Source organism: Schistocerca gregaria, chromosome 2 (assembly GCF_023897955.1).
Source record: "Schistocerca gregaria isolate iqSchGreg1 chromosome 2, iqSchGreg1.2, whole genome shotgun sequence".
In the NCBI taxonomy this organism is placed as follows: Eukaryota; Metazoa; Arthropoda; class Insecta; order Orthoptera; family Acrididae; genus Schistocerca; species Schistocerca gregaria.
In genome coordinates, this window is record NC_064921.1 from 93,525,436 (window position 1) to 93,547,733 (window position 22,298).

General features: G+C 40.7%; 1 protein-coding gene across 1 annotated transcript in view; it reads left to right on the forward strand.

The window, feature by feature from the left end:
* LOC126336416 (allergen Cr-PI-like) overlaps nucleotides 1–22,298 on the forward strand; it is a 117,025-nt gene that overhangs the window by 17,832 nt on the left and 76,895 nt on the right. The window contains exons 2-5 of the mRNA XM_050000107.1: nucleotides 117–250; nucleotides 334–492; nucleotides 8,011–8,188; nucleotides 20,358–20,668. Coding sequence (XP_049856064.1) covers nucleotides 117–250; nucleotides 334–492; nucleotides 8,011–8,188; nucleotides 20,358–20,668 — 782 coding nt within the window. The remainder of the gene's footprint in view (nucleotides 1–116; nucleotides 251–333; nucleotides 493–8,010; nucleotides 8,189–20,357; nucleotides 20,669–22,298) is intronic.

Genomic DNA, 22,298 nt, shown 5'->3' on the forward strand with positions numbered 1-22,298 from the left:
ACAAAAATTACATTTTTATAACGGCAATTTCAGTTGTATGTTACTGTAATAGCATTCGGGTAATATTTATACACATTCATAATGTAAGCCTATTAGTATGATGTGTTATTTTGCAGGTGAAAAAGCATTTTTGACACGCCAGAGGGACATCTTGAGATTATTTGTTAAGGTACAGCAGCCTGCTATTATCCCAGAACACATCGAGATCATCAAGTCATTCAAATGGGAAGAAATCATACCAAAACTTCAGGTATGAAACATTTCATAAAACTATTGGACGAATATCTTAAGTTTGACAGAAGATCGCTGAGAGTTGGTGTCCTTATTCCAAAGGATAAAGCACCAGTGGAGCGCTTCTTGCAGCTGCGCAAAGAAAAGGTCCTGCTGCCACGTAAAGAGGACTTCTCCATCCTGTACGGCAAGCACCTGTGGCAGGCCGTACAGCTGTTCAAGGTCCTCTACCACATCCCAGACTACGACACTTTCCACAAGGTAAGAGAAACGTTGAGCTTCTTCTAGCATATTGCTTATAACTTCAACGCTAAGCTATGCTATGAAAATCGGTTGAAAGTTGGGCGCCTGCACCTGCCTCTGAAATAGATTTGTGCTCTTAATGTGTAAAAATGTTCGGCCGTTTTAACAATTTGACGTCAACTTCAAGATTTTGTTTTCGACAAAATAATTGGAACGTTTCTCTATACAGCGTGAGAAGGAGCAACAGTTAATGTTTTAGGACATGGTAGTACAGACTAATCCGAATGAAACATTCCATGAAACGTGTGTCTATTATTACAGAGTCGCCGCTGGTTAATACATCATTTCGCATGTTGGCCCTCCATTGCTAAGGGTTTATTTGTCGACTATCATTCTTGTTTTGAAATTGAAGTATTCAGTTTGTTCATCATTTGGATTTGCAGCTCCTTGTGTTGACCGTGTTTGCAGTTAAAACTGTAGCATGTGTGGCAGACCTTACAACCTACAATTATTCAAGTTGTGTTTGAATTTACACACATGAATTTTTCAAATGTCATTGGGATTAGAAATGTGAATTATTGATGAGCTCTACAGTATAGTTTAAGCATTACATTTTCTCCTAAACGAGCTCCCAGCAGTAATGTAGGAGACAACTTCATGGGTGTGTTCTTCCAGTATGAAAGTGCCCCTGCATACTCTAATTGTCAGTTGGCTGATGGATCTACAAATTATATACCCTGCAGACGGCTTCTGATTAGTCTAAAACTAAACTCCGGTCGAACAGGCCATGGAAGTCCAACGGTACCGACTGGCCGCTGTGTCATCCTCTTTAATTACCGAATCCCAGTATTTAGGAGCCTGGAACAAAAGTTTTGCTTCGTCAAAAAATATTTTGTGTTTGTTTGTGAGGCTGTGTTCAGCAACTGCAGACTTCTCCAGTTCTCGATTTGTAATGTACCGCGGTCGGAAACGGTATGGATGGACTGACGGATGAAACTGCTTCCACACTCACGAGAGATGTTGTTAATCTCAGGGATCCTGAGGCCGAGACGTCCTTAACAGGGTGTAGCATTTTTATCTTTTTAGGAGGACGGAAAATAGGCATTATATCCCGCCTTCTCAGGACCCTGCATATTTTTCTGGCTGTAGCACCGCAGGAGGAATAAAATCGATTGCTCATCACGTGAAAGTTCAACATTTTTACGATTCCGTCCTACATTAAACCACCATAGGAGCAGTTTAGACAGAGAGTTGCACCTGACGAAGGAGATAGATGTAATCGTCGAAAGCTGCAGGTTTTGCCCTTAACTGACGCGGCAACAAGTCCGAGAGTGCTTTTACAACCGTGCTGTCACTAAATAATTCGTTCACACCTCAAATATGTACTATTCCTCCTGAAAAAGCCTGAATACACTGATGAGCTAAAGCAGTATGACCATCAGAATTCACTAGTTAACAAATTTAAACTTTTTTTCTGCATCTGATTTGTAAATGAGTGGATTTACCTAATTTTGGGGTGCTGAATACACTGCTAAAATCAGTTTTTCTCTATAAAGTCACATTTCCTAGATATACAGCAGAGCAAAAAATTGTAATAGCGAAAATTGACACAATGAAGCCAAACAAAAATACACATTCTGAATGTTTGAAATCAATACCGTTCTGTATGCATATTGGGGCTGATGCCAATAAAAGGTCCAAATTAGTTCGGTAGATATTTTCACCTTTAATAGTCTTTGGTTTTTGAAAAATGTGACGACAGAGCTCTTCTTTTGTTTTCCGTTTCATTACTCTCCCTAACAAGACCCCAGCAATAGTCACCCATCATCGAAGAGTTCCAATGGTCCCAGATGCAAAATGGCTGTTGACTGGTGTTATAATAGTGTGTTGATAGGTCTTTGGAGCACTATACATTATGGGTGGCATAGGCTCGAAAAGTCTTAGGCAGGTTTTTGGAGGTGTGTGAAGTCACATGTCTATGTACAGTTCACACAATTCTCGAAAATTACTAAGTGGTGGTTTGGGATGCGGAGATGTCGCACGGCAGCTTTCCAGATATGTTCCATCAGGCTCACACGTGGCGAATTTCGTGCCAAGGACATCAACATGAGATTAGATTAGATTCAGTTTTCGTTCCATAGACGCAAAAATGAGATGATTCTCGCAGACGTGGAACATGTCAGAAAGTATAAAATAAAAAACATAAAACATTTGAATGTAATACTTACTACCCTAATTATTTGTCAGGAGATTGTCGAAATAGGCGAATACATTACAGTAACTGGAAAAGTCTAATGTTTACCTAATTAATACACTGCCAGAATGAAACATTTTTATGCACTTTTAATAAATTTATCACATACAAAATACCTAATCTTGACTGTTGTGATCAAGTGCTGTCACAACTGAAATCTAATAGACATTTTAACTTAAGCTTTTCTAATAGTCCATTTTAAGATATTCATCTATAGAGTAGTAGGAGTTGTCTATCAAAAAGTCTTTCAAACTCTGCTTAAACCGTGCTTTATCTAAAACCAAGTTTTTAATGGCTCCTGGTAATTTGTGTTTTCTGAATGTTGGACCCATATTCGAACCACAGTAAGTAATGTTAGGTCTTTTGTAGATTGTTATTATTCCTAGGATTGATACTATGTCTGAGCTATTGGCTGGAAATAATATATATATATATATATATATATATATATATATATATATATATATATATATATATATTACTTGCAACAAATTACATTAGGGATTAAATATACTGAGGAACAGTGGTTAGAATACAAAGTTCCTTGTATAGGTTTCTACAGGATGTTCTCGAATAAACAGCGCAAATGATTCTGGTTACACGCTTTTGCAAGTTAAAAACTTTTGCTCAGTTTGATGAATTACCCCACAATATGACCCCGTATGACATAATAGAATAAAATGAATCCAAGTATCCAAGTTTTTTTTATATTTTTATCTCCTTCATCTGACATGATTCTCACTGCAAATATGCACTTGCTTAGGCGCTTCAGTAATTCTATGGTATGCCCTTCCCAAACGAATTTTTTATCTAACTGCAATTCCATAAATTTAATTGTTTCAATCTCTTCGATCTGCATGTCTTCATATGTTATACACATGATAGAAGGAAATCTCTTACAGATCCAGAACTTCATACAGTTGGTCATTTCACAGTTTAATAACAGTGAATTAGCTTTAAATCATTTACTAAAGTTAGTGAAAATTGTATTACAGCTATTTCTAAATCTGTACTTGACTTGCTACTCATTGCAATGTTTATATCATCTACAAACAAAACAAACTTAGCATCTGGCAAAATAACAGTGGACAGGTCATTAAGTACACAAGAAAAAGCAACGGACCCAAGATGTAATTTTGAGGAACACCACATTTAAGTAATTCTCAATTAGATGAAGACTGACTGATTACTGCACAGATATTTCACATTGACGCCCTTTGTTTCCTGTTAATCAGATAAGACGCAAGCCGTTTTGCAGCATTGCCAATGACAGTAATTTACTTAAGAGAAGTCTGTGATTCACAAAAGTCAAAGGCTTTCGACAGGTCACAGAAAATGTCAGTAGCCTCTAATTTATTAGTTAATGAATTAAGTATATTCTCACTGTAACTTGGACAATATATTATTTGCAGTTAGATGCTTAAGGAGACGCTTGAACACAACCTTTTCAAATATTTTTGTAAAAGCCGACAAAACTCGACAGTTTGATGGTATCGTATCCCCTTTCTTGTAAAGAGTGTAAAGAGGCTTAACTTCAGCATATTTAACCTCTGTGGAAATGTTCCGCTGGTAATAGATTGACTACACGAATAACGTAAGACAGAACTGAACTCGCATGAGCACTCTTTGGTTAACTTTTATAATATATTGTGATACCCCCTGGAATACTTAGATTTTAAGGATTTTATGATGGATGCTACTTCTTTGGGGGACGTGAGGGCCATTTCCATTTTACTGAATTTATTTTTACAGACTGGACTCAGGTTGCACTGTTCACCGAACCTGATAACCCCATGCCGTCAGTAACAGTAACAAAGTTCTTGTTCAAGAGGTTCACAACACTACATGCGCTTGTTACTAACGTCTCATTTATTTTTAAAACTATCTGTTCATCTTCCTTTTTGGCCCCACGTGCCTCTGTCTTCACTATACCCTATACAGTTTTTATTTTGTTGCATGATATAAAATCTTTTTTCTCACAATAGAACTGCTGGGGTTTCTGGAGTTGACTATCGTCTTTTTCAAACCACTGTAGCACATTACTGGCCTTGTGACGTGGACAGCTGTTCTGCTAGCATATGAAATCTCCTTCAGGGAATATTTCAAACACGAAGAGATCCAGTTAGTCCGCAATAGCTTTCGCTTAGTCCACAGCTGTCATAGTGCTTCCGATTAATGAGATGTCCCGCGGAACGTGAGATGAAAGTCGTCCACAGCATAATGCTGGCGCCAATGGCCAGCGTACGTCGCACGGAGCAAGTTCCGAGGAGCCGTTCTCCTGGATGACTGCGTATCCGGGGAGGACATCGACCTGGTGTAATAAGAAACGTGATTCAGCTGACCAGGCAAACACGTTTCCACTGATACTCTCTCCACCCCAGATGATCCCGTGCCGCCTGAGTTGGTAGTGCTACGATCTAATTGCCTAACTTCAATGATAAATAATTCAGAAATGGCCACACGGTATCGATTTCGTTCTTAACGACTATCTCTCAGCACAATCTTACAACCATCACAGGCTCTATTTGAACACCCTATATATACGGAGGAAAACTGCAAAAGACAGAAGACTAGGGTGAATCAGATAAACTCGATAAATATTGTGATTTAGAATTCACAATTTTACGAGCAATTAGGAATAAAAAAGCAGAAATAGAGATGGCCCACAGCCTAATAATTCGGAAAAGGAAAAAAGAAGGCTAAGCAGACAGTACTCATTGCTACATAACATGAACAGAGAGGTAATATGAACGCATGAGTATATTAGGTTATGAACTTTTGTAGAATAGTAAACAAGCAATGCCACTTGTCCACCGAAGATAACTATCCGTAATACCACGAACAAAGTAGGACATTAATGTTGGCGTTATCGACATCTATTTCTCTGTCTTTTGCATACAGAGATCATAAATGGAATTAGATACGACAATTTCGGTTCAATTATTTTATAGTGTACTACAATTTAAGTTTTAGCAGGACAACTCAAGTAGTGCTCAGTATGTAGTGACTGCCCGATAAAGCGATACACCGTTCTGTGCTTCATTAATTCTTGTTGCTACATTTTATTGTATACAATTTAAACTAATAAAAATTTGCACTTAGCTTCTGTGAGAGTAAGGTGAGCCAAAGGCTGATGAAATTCATGTCCCGTCGACGTCGAGGTCATTGGAAACGGAGCGCAAGCTCGAACTGTGTCAAGGACGGGGAAGGAAATCGGCCGCACCCTTTCAAACGAACCATCCCGGTGGATTACCGACCGTTAGACTGATATACCAGCCAGCCTGACATTTTTAGGCGGCTTTTAAAGTTTCTCTAGACAAATTGGGACGATTCCCAATGTGCGCGTCATAAAATACAATACAGAAGCTGTTAAAATACCATAATACACAGAACAAAGTTTACACGATTCACAGACACAAAGGGCATCCGGTCACAAAGATAAAATAATTAACATTTGTCAGATCACAAAAACAACATATCAGGTCAGACGGGTAAATACTAAAAAGAGAGAGAGAGAGAGAGAGAGGGAAACGACGACGACTTATATTAGCGATGTATTATTTACAGTACATCCTAACTTGAACCGTGTATGCCCTTTCGTTAAACTTAAACTGACAATTCCGACTGCTGCAGTGCCGGCTGCATACATCGCAGGGTACTGAAACATTGTAGGTATGTTCATTGATCGGTGTGCTCACGGAGCGTGCTGAAAATAATAGTTTCACAGCCTGCCACCAGGTGAAAGTATGGCGCTGTAAGTAGTCGGGATGTGAAGTGTCTCCAGTTTTGACGTCAGTTTTTGTTTGTCTCTGGGCAACTGATGTTGATTTCTTTAGTGCAGTAACTCGTGGCTTAAAGGGTTAACAAAGTTGAACTTATTCCTAGTAAATGCAATCGCTATTAATAAGAAAGACCGTGCACTGCTGGTGATGCTGTTTTTGCGAGGACGGCAGCAGCTGCAGCGCTGCAATGCAGAAGGGAGAGGAAGGCGGTCCATTCCTATGGTACTTGTTGATAAAGTTGCTGTAGCTATAGCCGACCGTACAGCACATGTCTCAGAGTCTTCAGCCAGTGCTTGAACTGGGTCTTGGCAGTTGTCTCTCCCATGTTCAACGTTTCAAAAGATTTTGCAGAGAATTTTGCATTGGTATCCTTACAAGATGTGCACAAGTGAAGCCCTAGGATAGACTACACCGCCGTGGCTTTTGCCTGCGTTTTCTGATACTCATGGGCGGAAGAGGCACATTTTACTCTGTACGGCGCCATACACGCACAGCATCTCAGCGGGGGTACGTAATAATTAACACACATATAGTGTTCCAGTGTGCTACGATGTACATAGCCGGCACTAGAGCACTCGGAACATCTTCAATTTAATTACATCCACACCGTGTAAATTGAAATCGGGGATAAGCTGTTGTGGGCGTCATAGCACCTACAGAATCTGGACTCAATGTGAACACAGGATAGCCGGAAATTCCCATTACAAACTTCTAGTACTTGTACAGTGAGTACATGATATATTGAATAGGAACCCATTTCCGGAAACTACCGTTTCCATGCTACAGTCGTTTGAAAGCATGCCTGCTAGGCATGTTTGCAATAGGGTAGTTATGCCTGCTGTCGCTGAAGTATTCCTTTCTCGAAGGCGTTGCGTAATTGTGGCGAAAAGGCGTGTTGGTCTAACGCTCAGAGATACGTGAATGATACACAAACCAGGTTAGAGAGATGGGACGGATATCACATGACATCAGTCAATCCGACGTAAGCATCCCTCACCATATCTGTCCCACCTATCTAACCTGATTTGTGCATGATTCACGTATCTGTGAGCGTTAGAGCAACACTCCTTTTCGCCATGAATACGCAACGGCTTCCAGAAAGGAATACTTCACCGACAGCAGGTGTTGCTGTGGTGCTCGAAGGAGACGCCTCTTACTAGAAATGGAAGAGGTCGTACTGGGTCATGTTGTAAAGAGTCTGTCAACAAATGCACGAGCAAATGCGTGAGGCGTGGACGTGGTATGTTATGTACTCCTTTCCCCTCTACATATCCTAGAAGTCGGTAATGGGAATTTCCGAACACTCTGCACAACGTGCGGCCCCAATGCAGATAACGTACCTACAGATCTGTACTCTCTCGTGTTTTTGTATGCGAAACGGACTGTGACGTACGGTTAACTATGTTGATGGAGGCTCTATCGAGCAGTGGCGATAACTTGTAATGTATGAGTACGTTTCCTGCATTCGGCCTTGATGGCAGCACTTGTCCCGTTGCGCAGGTGGCCGTGTGGCTGCGGTACAACGTGAACGAGGGCCTGTACGAGTATGTGGTGCGCGTGGTGTTGCTGCACCGCGACGACACCAAGGACTTGCTACTGCCGCCGCCGTACGAGGTGCTGCCGCAGCTCTTCGTCACCGCAGACGTCCTGCAGGAGGCCTACGAGGCCTGCCTCAGAGGTACAGTGCGCCCTCGCGACTCCAAATAACCTTCCCGTGAAATGGCAGCCGGTTTGCAATCAAGAGCTAATATAATTTGGAAGAACTCTGCTCAGTAAGCACTGCAAGCCCGTCTGTCCACTGACTCTGCATTGGCTGCCTCCTATGCTCTGGTAACGCTATGAAGTAAGAAAACAGCAGTCAATACTTTCTTACGCTTTATTTAAACATACATACAAAGATTATTAGAATAGGTGCAAAAAATACCTGCTTATACGAGGGTCACTCCAAAAGAAATGTGCACTATTTTTGTAAAAATACAGTTTTCATTCCACATGTGTGGAAGTTTTTTAGTGTGTAGATACATCCTTCCCGCTTGTTTTCAAACTTAGTTCAACCTGTTCCCGTGAGTGGCGCCGTCACAGCATGTCTTCAAGATGGCTGCTACACTTGTCGTTCGTCAGAAGCAACGTGCTGTCATAGAATTCCTGGGCTGTGTAAACGAGACACTGGGAAACATCCACAAGAGGTTGAAAAAGGTGTATGGAGATGCTGTTGTCGATTGCAGTACAGTTAGTCGGTGGGCAAGCAGGTTACGTGATGTAAGCGGGCACGGCAGTAATGAGGAACGTCCTCACAGCGGCAGGCATCGTACTGCACGCACTCAAGACATTGTGATGAGAGTTAACGAAATGGTTACTGCTCACAGACGCATCACAGTGAATGAATCGTCACGCTACGTTGGTACATGGGAATGAAGTGTTTGGAGAACACTGAAAGTGTTGGCGTCAAAAAAGGTTTGTGTCAGGTGACTTCCCAGGATGTTGACAGTGGCTCACAAAGAAACAAGAAAAACGGTATGCAGCGAACTATTTGAGCAGTATGAGAATGGTGGAGATGATGTTCTTGGAAGAATTGTGACAGGTGATCATTTTTCACCAGAGACGAAGAGGCAATCAATGTACTGGCATCATACAAATCCACCCAAGAAAAAAATTTCAAAACCACAACTTCAGCTGTAAAAGTTATGCCTACGGTGTTTATCGATTCCGAAGGACTCTTGTTTGTGGAAATCATGCCAAGTGAAGCCACCATAATTTCTGATGCATATGTGACGACACTGAAGAAACTTCAAGCTCGACTGAGTCGTGTTCGACAACATCGGCAAAACCAGGTCGTTTTGCTGTTGCACGACAATGCAAGGCCACATGTCAGTCATAAAACCGTGGAAGCGATCACAAAACTCGGATAGACAACACTGAAACACCCGCCGTACAGTCCTGACTTGGCTCCATGTGACTATTATCTCTTTGGGAAACTGAAAGACTCTCTTTGTGGAACAACGTTTGAAGTTGATGACTCCCTAGTGCACGCTACCAAACAGTGGCTCCAACAGGTTGGTCCATAATTATACCACGCGGGTATCCAGGCGCTGGTTCCAATATGGCGTAAGGCGATCGAGAAAGATGGAAATTATATGGAGAATTGAAAATACTGTTCCTAAAGGATTTATCTACACACTGTAAAACTTTCAAACATGTAGAATATAAGATGGATTTAAAAAGATATAATGTGCATTTCCTTTGGAGTGACCCTCGTAATAAGTAATCTTTATTCACATCAGACTGTTTCGGTCTTTATCGGTATTGTCAATCATTTGCGATTACAATTTTATATAAATGTGAATGTGATTTATATTAAGCTGGCTATAATGTACTCACGTCTATATTGATGTGACGTCCATATTACGTCGTTAATTAACTGTCGATCATGTGGTAAATGATGTAAATATATTGAAAAAGAAATGTTAATTATGGTGTGACAGTAGTTTGACAGTTCCACTTTTACGACGCTATATGTTTACAAACATTCTGCTGATCAACAGCGATATTATTTTATCAACGAAAATTTGTTACCACTCTCTTCGGTTGTTGCATATGTTACTTCCAATTTATCCAATTTCGTGTCCTAAAAGTTCAATAAAGTTTTTGAGATAGCACTTACGTCTAAATTCTGTATGTTCGATTAATATTTCTTGTCGATATTTTGTTCTGTATATATAGATTTCTAATTCTTCAAGAATGTTAACTGCAAAACTTTTTGATATTATGTCCGGAATCTGGAGTGTATTTTCGATCGTATCTGTTATAAGACAGATAAATAACGATGTAATATGGACAGCACATCAATATACACGTGAGTACAATACAGCTATTTCAATATAAATGACATCCACATTAATACATGTTCTCAAAAGAATCGTAATTGCAGGTACATGACAATGATGATAAACGCCGAAACAGTCTATCTTGAATAAATATTACTTATTAAAAGCAGCTGTAGGGTGCATCTATTCTAATAATCACGTCGCTATCAGACATATACTATGCTGCTGGCCTTAAAAAAAATGTTGTCTATATGTAAATGATTGAGGTTAATCGTTCATCAACTTTTGGATCGTCTAATGTTACTCCAACTGCAGTTCTAGATAAAATACTTCTCATTACAAGAGATTCATGTTAGCATGAAAGTGAGTAATTTTTTCAGGGGGATACTTAGCTTTGAACCGCCGAATCTGAATCTCCTCGACCAATAATGCCCATTACGGACTTATATCATAGATTTCGGAAGTGATGAAAACATGGAGGTTAAACAAATATTTTTCAACACACTCATTCATCATTTTAACAACAGATGTATTTTTCGTAAGTATTTACGAAAATTTTCACATATAAACTGCTTCCTACCAAAATGATTGACAAAACAGCAACTGGTACAAGCTCTGCGTCATTACATTGGCCAAAAAGCACGTTCTTTGCACCGCTCAGTACATATCATATCTTGACAATGTACGTTCTTTGGCCTACTGTAAAAAACAAACTACGTTTACTGATCTACAATGAAATGTTAATGATTTACAACAAACCGTTAGTACGGTTTGAAAGGTAATAAATGATGATTCACCCTGAATACATTTCTAAACATTGTTCTTTTGACTTTTGTGTAGAAATTTGTTTATGAGGTTACGATAACAATACCTATGGTAAAATAATCAGTTATATCTTGATTTCATGTTGAATTTCATTCCTAAAATTAACTGACGCACAGTACAAAATGCCAAAGCGGAATTTCAGGTTAATGTTCTGTATGATAATTTCCTAGTATCAGATTGACTGATAATGAATAGTGTTTACATCAGAAGGTTCGAGAATCGTTAGTAAACAAGTTAATTACAACTGATCTAATGGTATTTTCGTTACTAACATGACACAGAACGTGCGCGAGTCATATGTAATATATCATAGACTGAAAAACGTCCCAAAAGGCTGTTTTTTTAGGTAAGTTGATATTTACGAATTTTGTTAATTAATAGTTGGTTTTATTACTACGTAGATAATTCTCCCAACATTTCTATGGAAATGTAATAACTCAATCACGAGACTGAAACTATAAATTTTGCTCAAATTTACGACGTGTGTTGATTCATAACATCATGTTTCAAACTAATTATAACTTTCGGTTAGTTACAGTTAAATGGTCTGAAATAAAGTTAATGATGTTGATTTGGTATATAAGTTAACCAAACAGTTTAATTCCCTGATAGAAAGTAAGAAAAACAATACTTTCTAACTTTTCTCCATTAAATACTGTAGTTCGGGGAATATACAATCTGCTGAACTTTTAGTGGTATCCAAGCATTCATTAATTACATATAACTATTCCTATTACAACCACCGTTAGAACACATTGTCGAATGTGAGAGACAGAACTTCATGAATATCAATTAAAAGTTTTGCGAATGAGATAAAGCAAGGGACCACGTTTCTGTTGCAGCGAGAGGTTGGATTTTATTTTAATTTGCTTTGTACTGGAGTAGGGGTAGTCAACCTCTTTTGCCTGCTGCCCATTTTTGTATCTCTGTTAACAGAAAACTTCCCAACCACCTACTGCTTCCACAGTAATGGCGATTTATAAAAAAGGGAAATTACTTTACTGTACTAAATTTATAAAGCTGAGTCACAACAAATGAAACCTTGTAAAAATAACTACGTATCAAGTACTCTATGTCACAATTTTTTAAAAACCTACTGAAAATGTTCTTAAAATGTCAACTGATTATCGCCCACCATAAAAGCTGGAACGCCTAATAACGGGCGGTACAGACCATGTTCACTATAACTGGTGTAAAGCAGTGCAGCAAAATGAGTTTTGTTCTGCCATTAATGAAACGATTACTTGCATCTTCATTGCCTTAATTACATACAAAATTTCTAGATTTACGTTGCACTACATAACGGCAAGGACGACGAGCCTCTATTTCTTCAGCCTCTTGTAGGGAGGGAAAATAAAACAAAAGTGAGTATTCGAAATTGGTTATGCACAAATTCTTCATTTCTGTAGTAAAGTTTTTCAACATAAGCACAAAGCTTCTAATGACAGGGTACCAAACCCTGTCGCTAAAGCAAAATAATAAAAAAATCTTCGATATTTCCATCCAGACACATCGTCACGAGACTCCACAATTTCCTTTTGTGTGACTGAGGTTCACCCTTCTTGTTTAACCTTTAACTTCTACCATTCAGACTATCATTATATCCATCCCATATGCCTCTGAACTTGTCTCATCGACACACACAGAACTGTTGCATCACTAGTCAGTCTTTTGATCAAAAACAAGAGTCTCATGATCATTTCCACTTCCAGGGTCAATCTTCACATCACCATCGCTTCACCAAAAGTCAATTTTCGCTTCAAGATTATACTTTCAATTTAGGAATTCATTTGGATCTTCATTTTTATCATTTTTACCAAGGTTTCGCCGGCCACTTTGGTCCAGCGGTTCTAGACACTTCAGTCCGGAACCTACGGTCGCAAGCTCGAATCCTGCCGGGGCCGGAAATAGATGTGTGTGATGTCGTTAGGTTAGTTAGGTTTAAGTAACTCTAAGTTCTAGGGGACAGATGACCTCAGATGTTAAGTCCCATCGTGCTCAGAGCCATTTGAACCATTTAAGTAGTTGTAAGTCTAGGGACTGATGACCTCAGATGTTAAGTCCCATCGTGCTTAGAGCCATTTGAACCATTTGAACCAAGGTTTCAAATGTGTTTGTATACACACACTTACATATATATTAATACTGTTCCATATGTAAGCCTCTTTTCTTTCCATTGTTGAGGGAACTCTGTTTGACAGACGGTGTCGTATCGTCCAGTTCTTCATTTTGATAGCTGTCATACATTACCAGTACTTAAATGAATGGTGTTGTGTATTACTCTCCTTTCTTCGTATGTTATGTATGTATTTTCTTCTGCTCCATCATATTATGTGTTTATTTCTTCTCAAACTTTCATATTAATTATTGGGAATAGATTTTCAATTCTTTATTAGATTTTTTAAGTCCTCTCTTTGAATTCTTGACTTCCATGCTCATCTTCTTCTCGATGCGTACACAACCTCTGGCCCTACAACTGCCTGGCAGTGTACTAGTTTGGTCCTCACCTAATAATACTCTCATAATACACAGGACGAAACAAAATTCGCACGCCACCATTCGATTCCTTCCATACCAACATTGCAAATAAGTATGTAACAAAATTTCGTCCTGTGCGTATTTTCAGTTAACAGCAACGATAACAGCGTGTCATGTGCGTCCATTCTCTACATAAAATGCCCACGGGACGAACTGTTGTAAGAGTAATTCTTGTGTTGTCGGCATGAAAGGAATCGCGCTATGGTGTCCGAGTGCGTGAATTTTGGTTCATCCTAGAAATATAGGGGATATTGGATGAATCATATTTCTCAGGTTCCTTTTTCTCTTATGAAAATACGTTATACAGCAAAAGAGCAGCTGGCCAAGAGGTGATATAACCTTGAAAAAAAGCCTGACAGAATGTCTGTAATGCTACACAACTATAAAAAAATATTAGAGATACGTGTTTGAAAAAGAATTGATTGACTACCTGAAATTCAATGCTAAAATGTCTTGGCTTCCAAATCGGCAACATACTAAAATGGGAACTATACTTTCATAAATTGATCCAAAAAGTCACTCCATTCTTCTCTGTGTTCAAAATTTTTTATTACTTTCTTGTCGTACAGACACAAATGCCACCTTGTCTTGGGTATTGCAATTAAGGTAACTGACTGTTCAAAAATAACCCAAAGGAATTGCATATTACCTAATGACTCCTTCTAAAAATAATTGGAAGTTATTGACTTTCTGCTGATAAGTGCTACCACCCTGGAAAGCTGCTGCTGTTTTAAAGAAGTCTCCATCGTATGGTATATTACGTTATAATATATTGTATTATAATTATATTAATAATAATAATGAGTTACAGATAAAAAAATAGAAAATAGAAACTGCAAATTAGTTTAAATAAATGAAGTATGTTAAGTGAAACTATTAGTAATGTAGAAGAGAATAAAAGAATGATACGAAGAGGAATGGAATAACTGGGCTAATTGTGTGAAGTATATTTTACGATATTTCAAAATAGATTAATTAAACGTTAAACTTTATAAAATGTGCATGCCAATCAGTGTTATTTTCTTCAAACTGAAAGTTCAGCACTCCAGCAAATCGAAATCTCTAATCCTGAGAAAATGGTAAATTGCATTCAACAACAATAAACTCAGTAACAGTAAAACAATTCTGAAAAACAAAATTAACTTTGTAACATTTAAAACACAAAAATACGGAAAGATACCCTTGTCTTAAAGATTAGGCTTGCCTTTCATGACTTCCGTGTGTCTGTGTGTGTGTGAGTGTGTGTGTGTGTGTGTGTGTGTGTGTGTGTGTGTGTGTGTGTGTTTTGTTCGTGTTTTCCTGAAGGACCAAACTGCTGTGCTCATCGGTCCCTAGACTTACACACTACTGAGACTAACTTAAACTAACTTATGCTAAGAACAACACAAACACCTATTCCCGAGAGAGGACTTGAACACGGCGGGAGCGGACGCGCAATCCGTGACATGACGCCCTTAACTACGTGTTGAATTTCCGTGGACGCACATATTCGTCCACCTTGACCAAATTGAGCTCAAGAGTACCCACCATTTCGGTGAATTATTTTGATCGGCAGCATCACCGGGAAAGTCGTGTTAAACGGTGCCGTGTCCATTACGGTGCAAATTAAATAATGCTGTGACCAATACAGTAAGTGTTTTCTGTCTTATGAGTGTTCGTGGGACCCCCAAATTGTAATTGACAACTTGTCAGAAGTGTCATGTTGGAGAAGAGTTGGATGGTGTATATGCCTTTTTGTCGTTTTCAGTGATGAAGCACTGTAAGCACTATAGGACTTAACATCTGAGGTCATCAGTCCCCTAGACTTAGAACTACTTAAACTTAACTATCCTAAAGACGTCATACACATCCATTCCCGAGGCAGAATTCGAACTTGCGACCGTTGCAGCAGCGCGGTTGCGGACTGAAGGGCCTAGGAACGCTCGGCCAGAACGGCCAGCTACTGATAAATCATTTGATGACGGTCACATTGTTGTTGTTGCTGTCGTCGCTACAGGCCTCAGGCAGAAAATTGGATAGGTATTGGACTCCACACCAGTCTATCCTGTGCAAATCACTTCGTCTCTGAATACCTGTCACAACCTATATTGATTTGAAATTTGTTTCTGTATTCCTGTCTAGGCCTCATTCTACAATTCTTGCCCCAAATACTTCCCTCCACTACCAAACTGAGGATTCCTTGATGCCTCAGGATGTATCGTATCCAAAGATCCCTATTTTTAGTAAGGTGTACCACAATTTCTTTCCCTCGAATTCGATTCAATACTTCCGTCATTTGTTACTCGCTCTACCTATCTTGTCGCCATTCGTCTCTATCACAACAATTGAAAAGCTTCTACACTCCTGGAAACTGAAATAAAAACACCGTGAATTCATTGTCCCAGGAAGGGGAAACTTTATTGACACATTCCTGGGGTCAGATACATCACATGATCACACTGACAGAACCACAGGCACATAGACACAGGCAACAAGGCATGCACAATGTCGGCACTAGTACAGTGTATATCCACCTTTCGCAGCAATGCAGGCTGCTATTCTCCCATGGAGACGATCGTAGAGATGCTGGATGTAGTCCTGTGGAACGGCTTGCCATGCCATTTCCACCTGGCGCCTCAGTTGGACCAGCGTTCGTGCTGGATGTGCAGACCGCGTGAGACGACGCTTCATCCAGTCCCAAACATGGTCAATGGGGGACAGAACCGGAGATCTTGCTGGCCAGGGTAGTTGACTTACACCTTCTAGAGCACGTTGGGTGGCACGGGATACATGCGGACGTGCATTGTCCTGTTGGAACAGCAAGTTCCCTTGCCGGTCTAGGAATGGTAGAACTATGGGTTCGATGACGGTGTGGATGTACTGTGCACTATTCAGTGTCCTCTCGACGATCACCAGAGGTGTACGGCCAGTGTAGGAGATCGCTCCCCACACCATGATGCCGGGTGTTGGCCCTGTGTGCCTGGGTCGTATGCAGTCCTGATTGTGGCGCTCACCTGCACGGCGCCAAACACGCATACGACCTTTATTGGCACCAAGGCAGAAGCGACTCTCATCGCTTAAGACGACACGTCTCCATTCGTCCCTTCATTCACGCCTGTCGCGACACCACTGGAGGCGAGCTGCACGATGTTGGGGCGTGAGCGGAAGACGGCCTAACGGTGTGCGGGACCGTAGCCCAGCTTCATGGAGACGGTTGTGAATAGTCCTCGCCGATACCCCAGGAGCAACAGTGTCCCTAATTTGCTGGGAAGTGGCGGTGCGGTTCCCTACGGCACTGCGTAGGACCCTACGGTCATGGCGTGCATCCATGCGTCGCTGCGGTCCGGTCCCAGGTCGACGGGCACGTGCACCTTCCGCCGACCACTGGCGACAACATCGATGTACTGTGGAGACCTCACGCCCAACGTGTTGAGCAATTTGGCGGTACGTCCACCCGGCCTCCCGCATGCCCACTATACGCCCTCGCTCAAAGTCCGTCAAATGCACATACGGTTCACGTCCACGCTGTTGCGGCATGCTACCAGTGTTAAAGACTGCGATGGAGCTCCGTATGCCACGGCAAACTGGCTGACACTGACGGCGGCTGTGCACAAATGCTGCGCAGCTAGCGCCATTCGACGGCCGACACCACGTTTCCTGGTGTGTCCGCTGTGCCGTGCGTGTGATCATTGTTTGTACAGCCCTCTCGCAGTGTCCGGAGCAAGTATGGTGGGTCTGACACACCGGTGTCAATGTGTTCTTTTCTCCATTTCCAGGAGTGTATTTCTTCTTATCTCAACCGTTTACCGTTCGCATTTCACTTCCATAAAAAACTACAGTCCCGAAAAATACCTTCAGAAAAGAGTGCCTAACATTCGATGTTACGAAATTTGTCGCTTTCAGAAATGATTTCCTAGTTGTTCCTATTGTGCATTTTGTATCCTCTCTAATTCTTTCACCATCAGTTATATCACCGCCTATATAGGGAAACTCGTCTAGTACTTTTATTGTCTCAGCTCCCAATCTAATTCCGCCAGCGTCGCCTGATTTGATATGACTACATTCCATTACCTCTATTGTACTTTTGCTGGAACTCATCTTATAACCTCTTTTCAAGACACTGTACATTCAGTTCAGCTGCTCTTCCAAATCCAGTGCGGTGTGAGGGGGAATTGCAATGTCATCGGCTAGCCTTAAAAATCTTTATTTCTTCTCTGAACTTCAGTTCCCTCTCCAAATTTTTCTTTGGTTTCCTTCACTTCCTTACCAATACACAGACTCAATAACACCAGAGGGACGCTACAACATTTTATCACTCCCTTCCTTACTGCTGCAGTCTGCTCAGCTCCTTGGACTCTTACTGTAATGTAGTATGGTCTCTGAAGGAGCTGCAAATAATCATTCGCCCCCTGCAGTTTACTCTCACTAGCTTCAGAAATTGCCTCAGAATATGCCAACGGCCTAGCCGCAATTGTAACGCGAGTTTTCGACAGATGATTGAAGTTAAGTGATTTGGCTAGCACTTCGGTAGATAAGCATTAGCGTCTGGCGAGCGCTGTTGGCAAGTGGCGTGAACTCAGCCTTTGTAAAGTCAGTCGGGGAACCACTTGCCTGAGAAGTAGCGTCTGCAGTCATGAAAACTAACAACGGCCGGGAGAGGGGTGTGCTGATCACTTACGCCTCCATATCCGTAACCAGAGATGCCTACCGCCTGAGGACGACAATGCGATAGGTCAGTAACATAGGGGTTTCAGGACCTGTTCAGACGGAGTTTTGTTTAGCTTCAGCATTTCAAAGGTTCTAGTCAAATCAGCATTGGCAGCACCTTTCTATTATCTCATAAAAGTAGGTTTAACTTTGTTTTAACCTATATTTTTAAGATAACTCAGAGGGTTTAGCATTTCCCCGCATGTTCCTAAATCTCATCGGAACCCAAACTGATCTACTCTGACGTCAACTTCTAACTGATTTTCCTCGATTCTTCTTTAAATAATTCGTTTTAACATAGTGCAGTCGTGGTTCATTAAACTGATGGGTCGATAGTATTGACTATGTCTAGGCACACGATACTAGATATTTCCTGATAAACCACACTGTTCGATACAGTATCTATCATGTCCGAACAACCACGTGACAGTTGATTCACGCTCATCGAGTACAAGGGACAGGGATGTGCAAGAAATAACTAACTAGCAACAACAATAAGCTATGGCTCTGTTTAAAATTTTACAGTTTTGTGAAACACAGGAGGAAGTAGCATTAGATCCTACCACTGCACAAACTCCTATTGTCTTTGAACGTATTGTCAGAACGAGCTCTCACACAGTAGCGGTATGTATGGATATATGAACACTTATGCTGGTTTTTGAGTAAAGGTGACAAAGACGAAAATGTCGTCCTCCAAAAAATATTACTTGACTGAACCCAGTAAATATTTTGCTTGTTTATGAGAGATTGTAACGATTTTCCAAGTAGACTGCAAATCAGTGATTCAATCCTTGTTGACATATTAGAATAACAGGTTAAAAAGTTACCAGATTTTAATAAGTTTGAAAGCAAGACGTCAAAATTCAGATGAATCCCACAAGAATTAATTGCTGGACAAGCGAAATACGTCGTAACATAGTGACTGATATTTTAATAGCGAGAATGTGTTAAACGGCAAGACGCGTCTTGGAGATTGTACTAAAAGACGTCATTAGATCGAGGGACGACCGAAAGCTCATTGCAATCTTTTATGTACTTATTAGTTGCCTTTTTATCGCATTACCTGCACCCTGGAAGGTTCTTTTAGTCCGGTTTTCATAGTTATTTTCATTTTTAAAATCAATTCTTCATTAAAAACACTCAAACAAGTCGTTGTGACAGTACCTATAGAAGTTGAAACTTTCCCCTTCAAAAATTAAGAATGACTGTGCGTAAACTTCTATGTTATGTGACATTTGAGTAAAACTAAACGTACTCAAACAATTCTCTTTACTTGTTCTGATCATCACTAAACTGAAACACAATATTTTTTAGCGCAACGCAATCTGATTTTCAATAAGCCCTACAAAAGAATGGCCCTAACTAACAATAACCTATATCTTTTGTGAATCACTTACCTCACAAGAATCTTCGTTGCTCTCACTACTGCAGTACAGTGAGCGCTAATACTGCCAGCTAAATAAAAGATTCTAACTACTTAAGGCACTAACTACTGTCAGGCATAGTTAGTAAATGAAAGATTTTGATAGTGAACAGACAAATTATTTACCTTATTTACCAGTTCTTACAAATTTCCTTTTTCTGACGGACATGCGTCCAGATCGTCCGCTCTAAATCTCTGGCATCTCTCTCCCCACATCCACCACTGCTGGCGGCTCACCTCCAACGCTACGGACTGTTCACGTCCTACTGCCCAACACTACACAAGCGAGTATTCCAACAATGAGTCCAACCAGCCACAGACTGCACACAGCGCAGTCAGCGATTTTCATACGGAGCACTACGTGGCGTTACATAGATAAAAACCTAAACAACCTACTTACGAAGTCACTAGATCGCAGGCGGACCAAAAGATGGAACAGAGTCCGAGATTGCCCGAACTCTTACGTACACTGTCCGAACAGTTCAAGTCGTGTTACAACACAGCCCTAGTATTCTCTTCTGCCAACACCTGCATCCTCTCGGCTGCCACAGGACTGTGCGCTGAAGAGGACCACCCGTACGTGATCAGGGCCAGCTACACGGGGTCGCACGCGTCTCGCAACCCCGAGGCGCGGCTGTCCTACTTCAGAGAGGACGTGGGGCTGGCGTCGTACATGGCGTTCATGGGCCTGCAGTACATCGTGCCCTGGGTGAACGCCACCGAGTGCCCGTGGCCCGCGCTTCGGATGCGCGGAGACCTCTACTACTTCCTGCTGCGCAACCTGCTGGCGCGCTACGACCTGGAGAGGCTGTCGCATCACCTGCTACCCGTCAGGCCAGTGGAGCTGTGGGAGCCGGTCGCGGTAAGCTCGCAGCAACTTACTCGTGCAACTACACTTAAAATTTACACATTTTTTTACTGGCTACCACTTGTTAAGTAGAAATTCGTCAATGGTATGGAAGGAGTTGTACAGGAGAAATGCTGTTAAATTACATTTACAACTTGCTTTACTACCTGTCAGACACTTACATCTGCCATCTGGTTTCTGTACAAATTGTAAATAGGCTTCCGCTCCTTGTATTTTACCTCTGCCACCTTCAGAATTTGAAAGAGAGTATTCCAGTCAACATTGTCAAAAGCTTTCTCTAAGTCTACAAATGCTAGGAACGTAGGTTTGCCTTTCCTTCATCTTTCTTCTAAGGTGAGTCGTAAGGTCATTATTCCCTCACGTATTCCAATATTTCTACGGAATCCAAACTGATCTTCCCCGAGGTCCGCTTCTACCAGTTTTCCCAGTCGCCTGTAAAGAATTCGCGTTAGTATTTTGCAGCTGTGTCTCATTAAACTGATGGTTCGCTAATTTTCACATCTGTCAACACCTGCTTTCTTTGGGACTGGAATTATTGTATTCTTCTTGAAGTCTGAGGGTATTTCGCCTATCTCATACATCGTGCTTACCAGGTGATAGAGTTTTGTCAGGAATGGCTCTCCCAAGGCTGTCAGTAGCTCTAATGGAATTTTGTCTACTCTAGGGGCCTTGTTTCGACTCAGGTCTTTCAGTGCTTTGTCAAACTCTTCACGCAGTATCATATCTCCCATTTCATTTTCATCTACATCCTCTTCCATTATCATAATACTGTCCTCAAGTACATCGCCCTTGTATAGACCGTCTATATACTCCTTTCACCTTTCTGCTTTCCCTTCTTTGCTTAGTTATTGAGTAACTGATCAAAACATTTTGTTTGCTGAATATTGCACTCTTATCTCAGTAATTGACACCATTAACACTGGTTAATAAAGGTCATATTTTCCTCTAGTTGTAGGTATTGACATCACTGTTCTCAAATTTTGATGGATCTAAGCGAAATATGTATTGTGACGGCACAGTTAAAATCATAGCACCTTGAAGAGGTACCTACATCATTCGAACATGACTTATTATTCTTGCTGCTGGCTTTTGTTCAATGGAAACTTTCATTTGAGTGATGGGTCACCCAGAAAATCATTCTGTATTATTGAGTGGAAATATGCAAATCTTTCAGAAGGCTGATGCATTTGTTTCCAAGATTAGCAATTATATGAAGAGCAAAAGTGGATGAACTTAACGGTTTGAGAAGCTCATTAATATGCTTCTTTCTGTTACAGGTTTCGTTAATATGTACACTCAAAAATTTGGACCATTCTATCCCTGTTACTGACTCCTGCTGATGTGCTACATCACTTGTTAGTATAACACCACTTGTTACACAGAACTGAATAAAGTGTTCTTTTCCAAAACTTAGGGAGAAACCATTTCCAGGTAACAACTTAATAATTCTTTGGAAAACATCATTTACTAACTCATCTGTTGCTTCCCCTCTAATGAGATTTATTATAATGCCAGTAAAACCTGCAAGGAAGTACAAATTGTGCTTGTTGAATGTTAAGTGGAAGACCACTCATTTATATAAGGAATAGGAGTGGACCCAAAATTGAACCCTGTGGGACTCCCA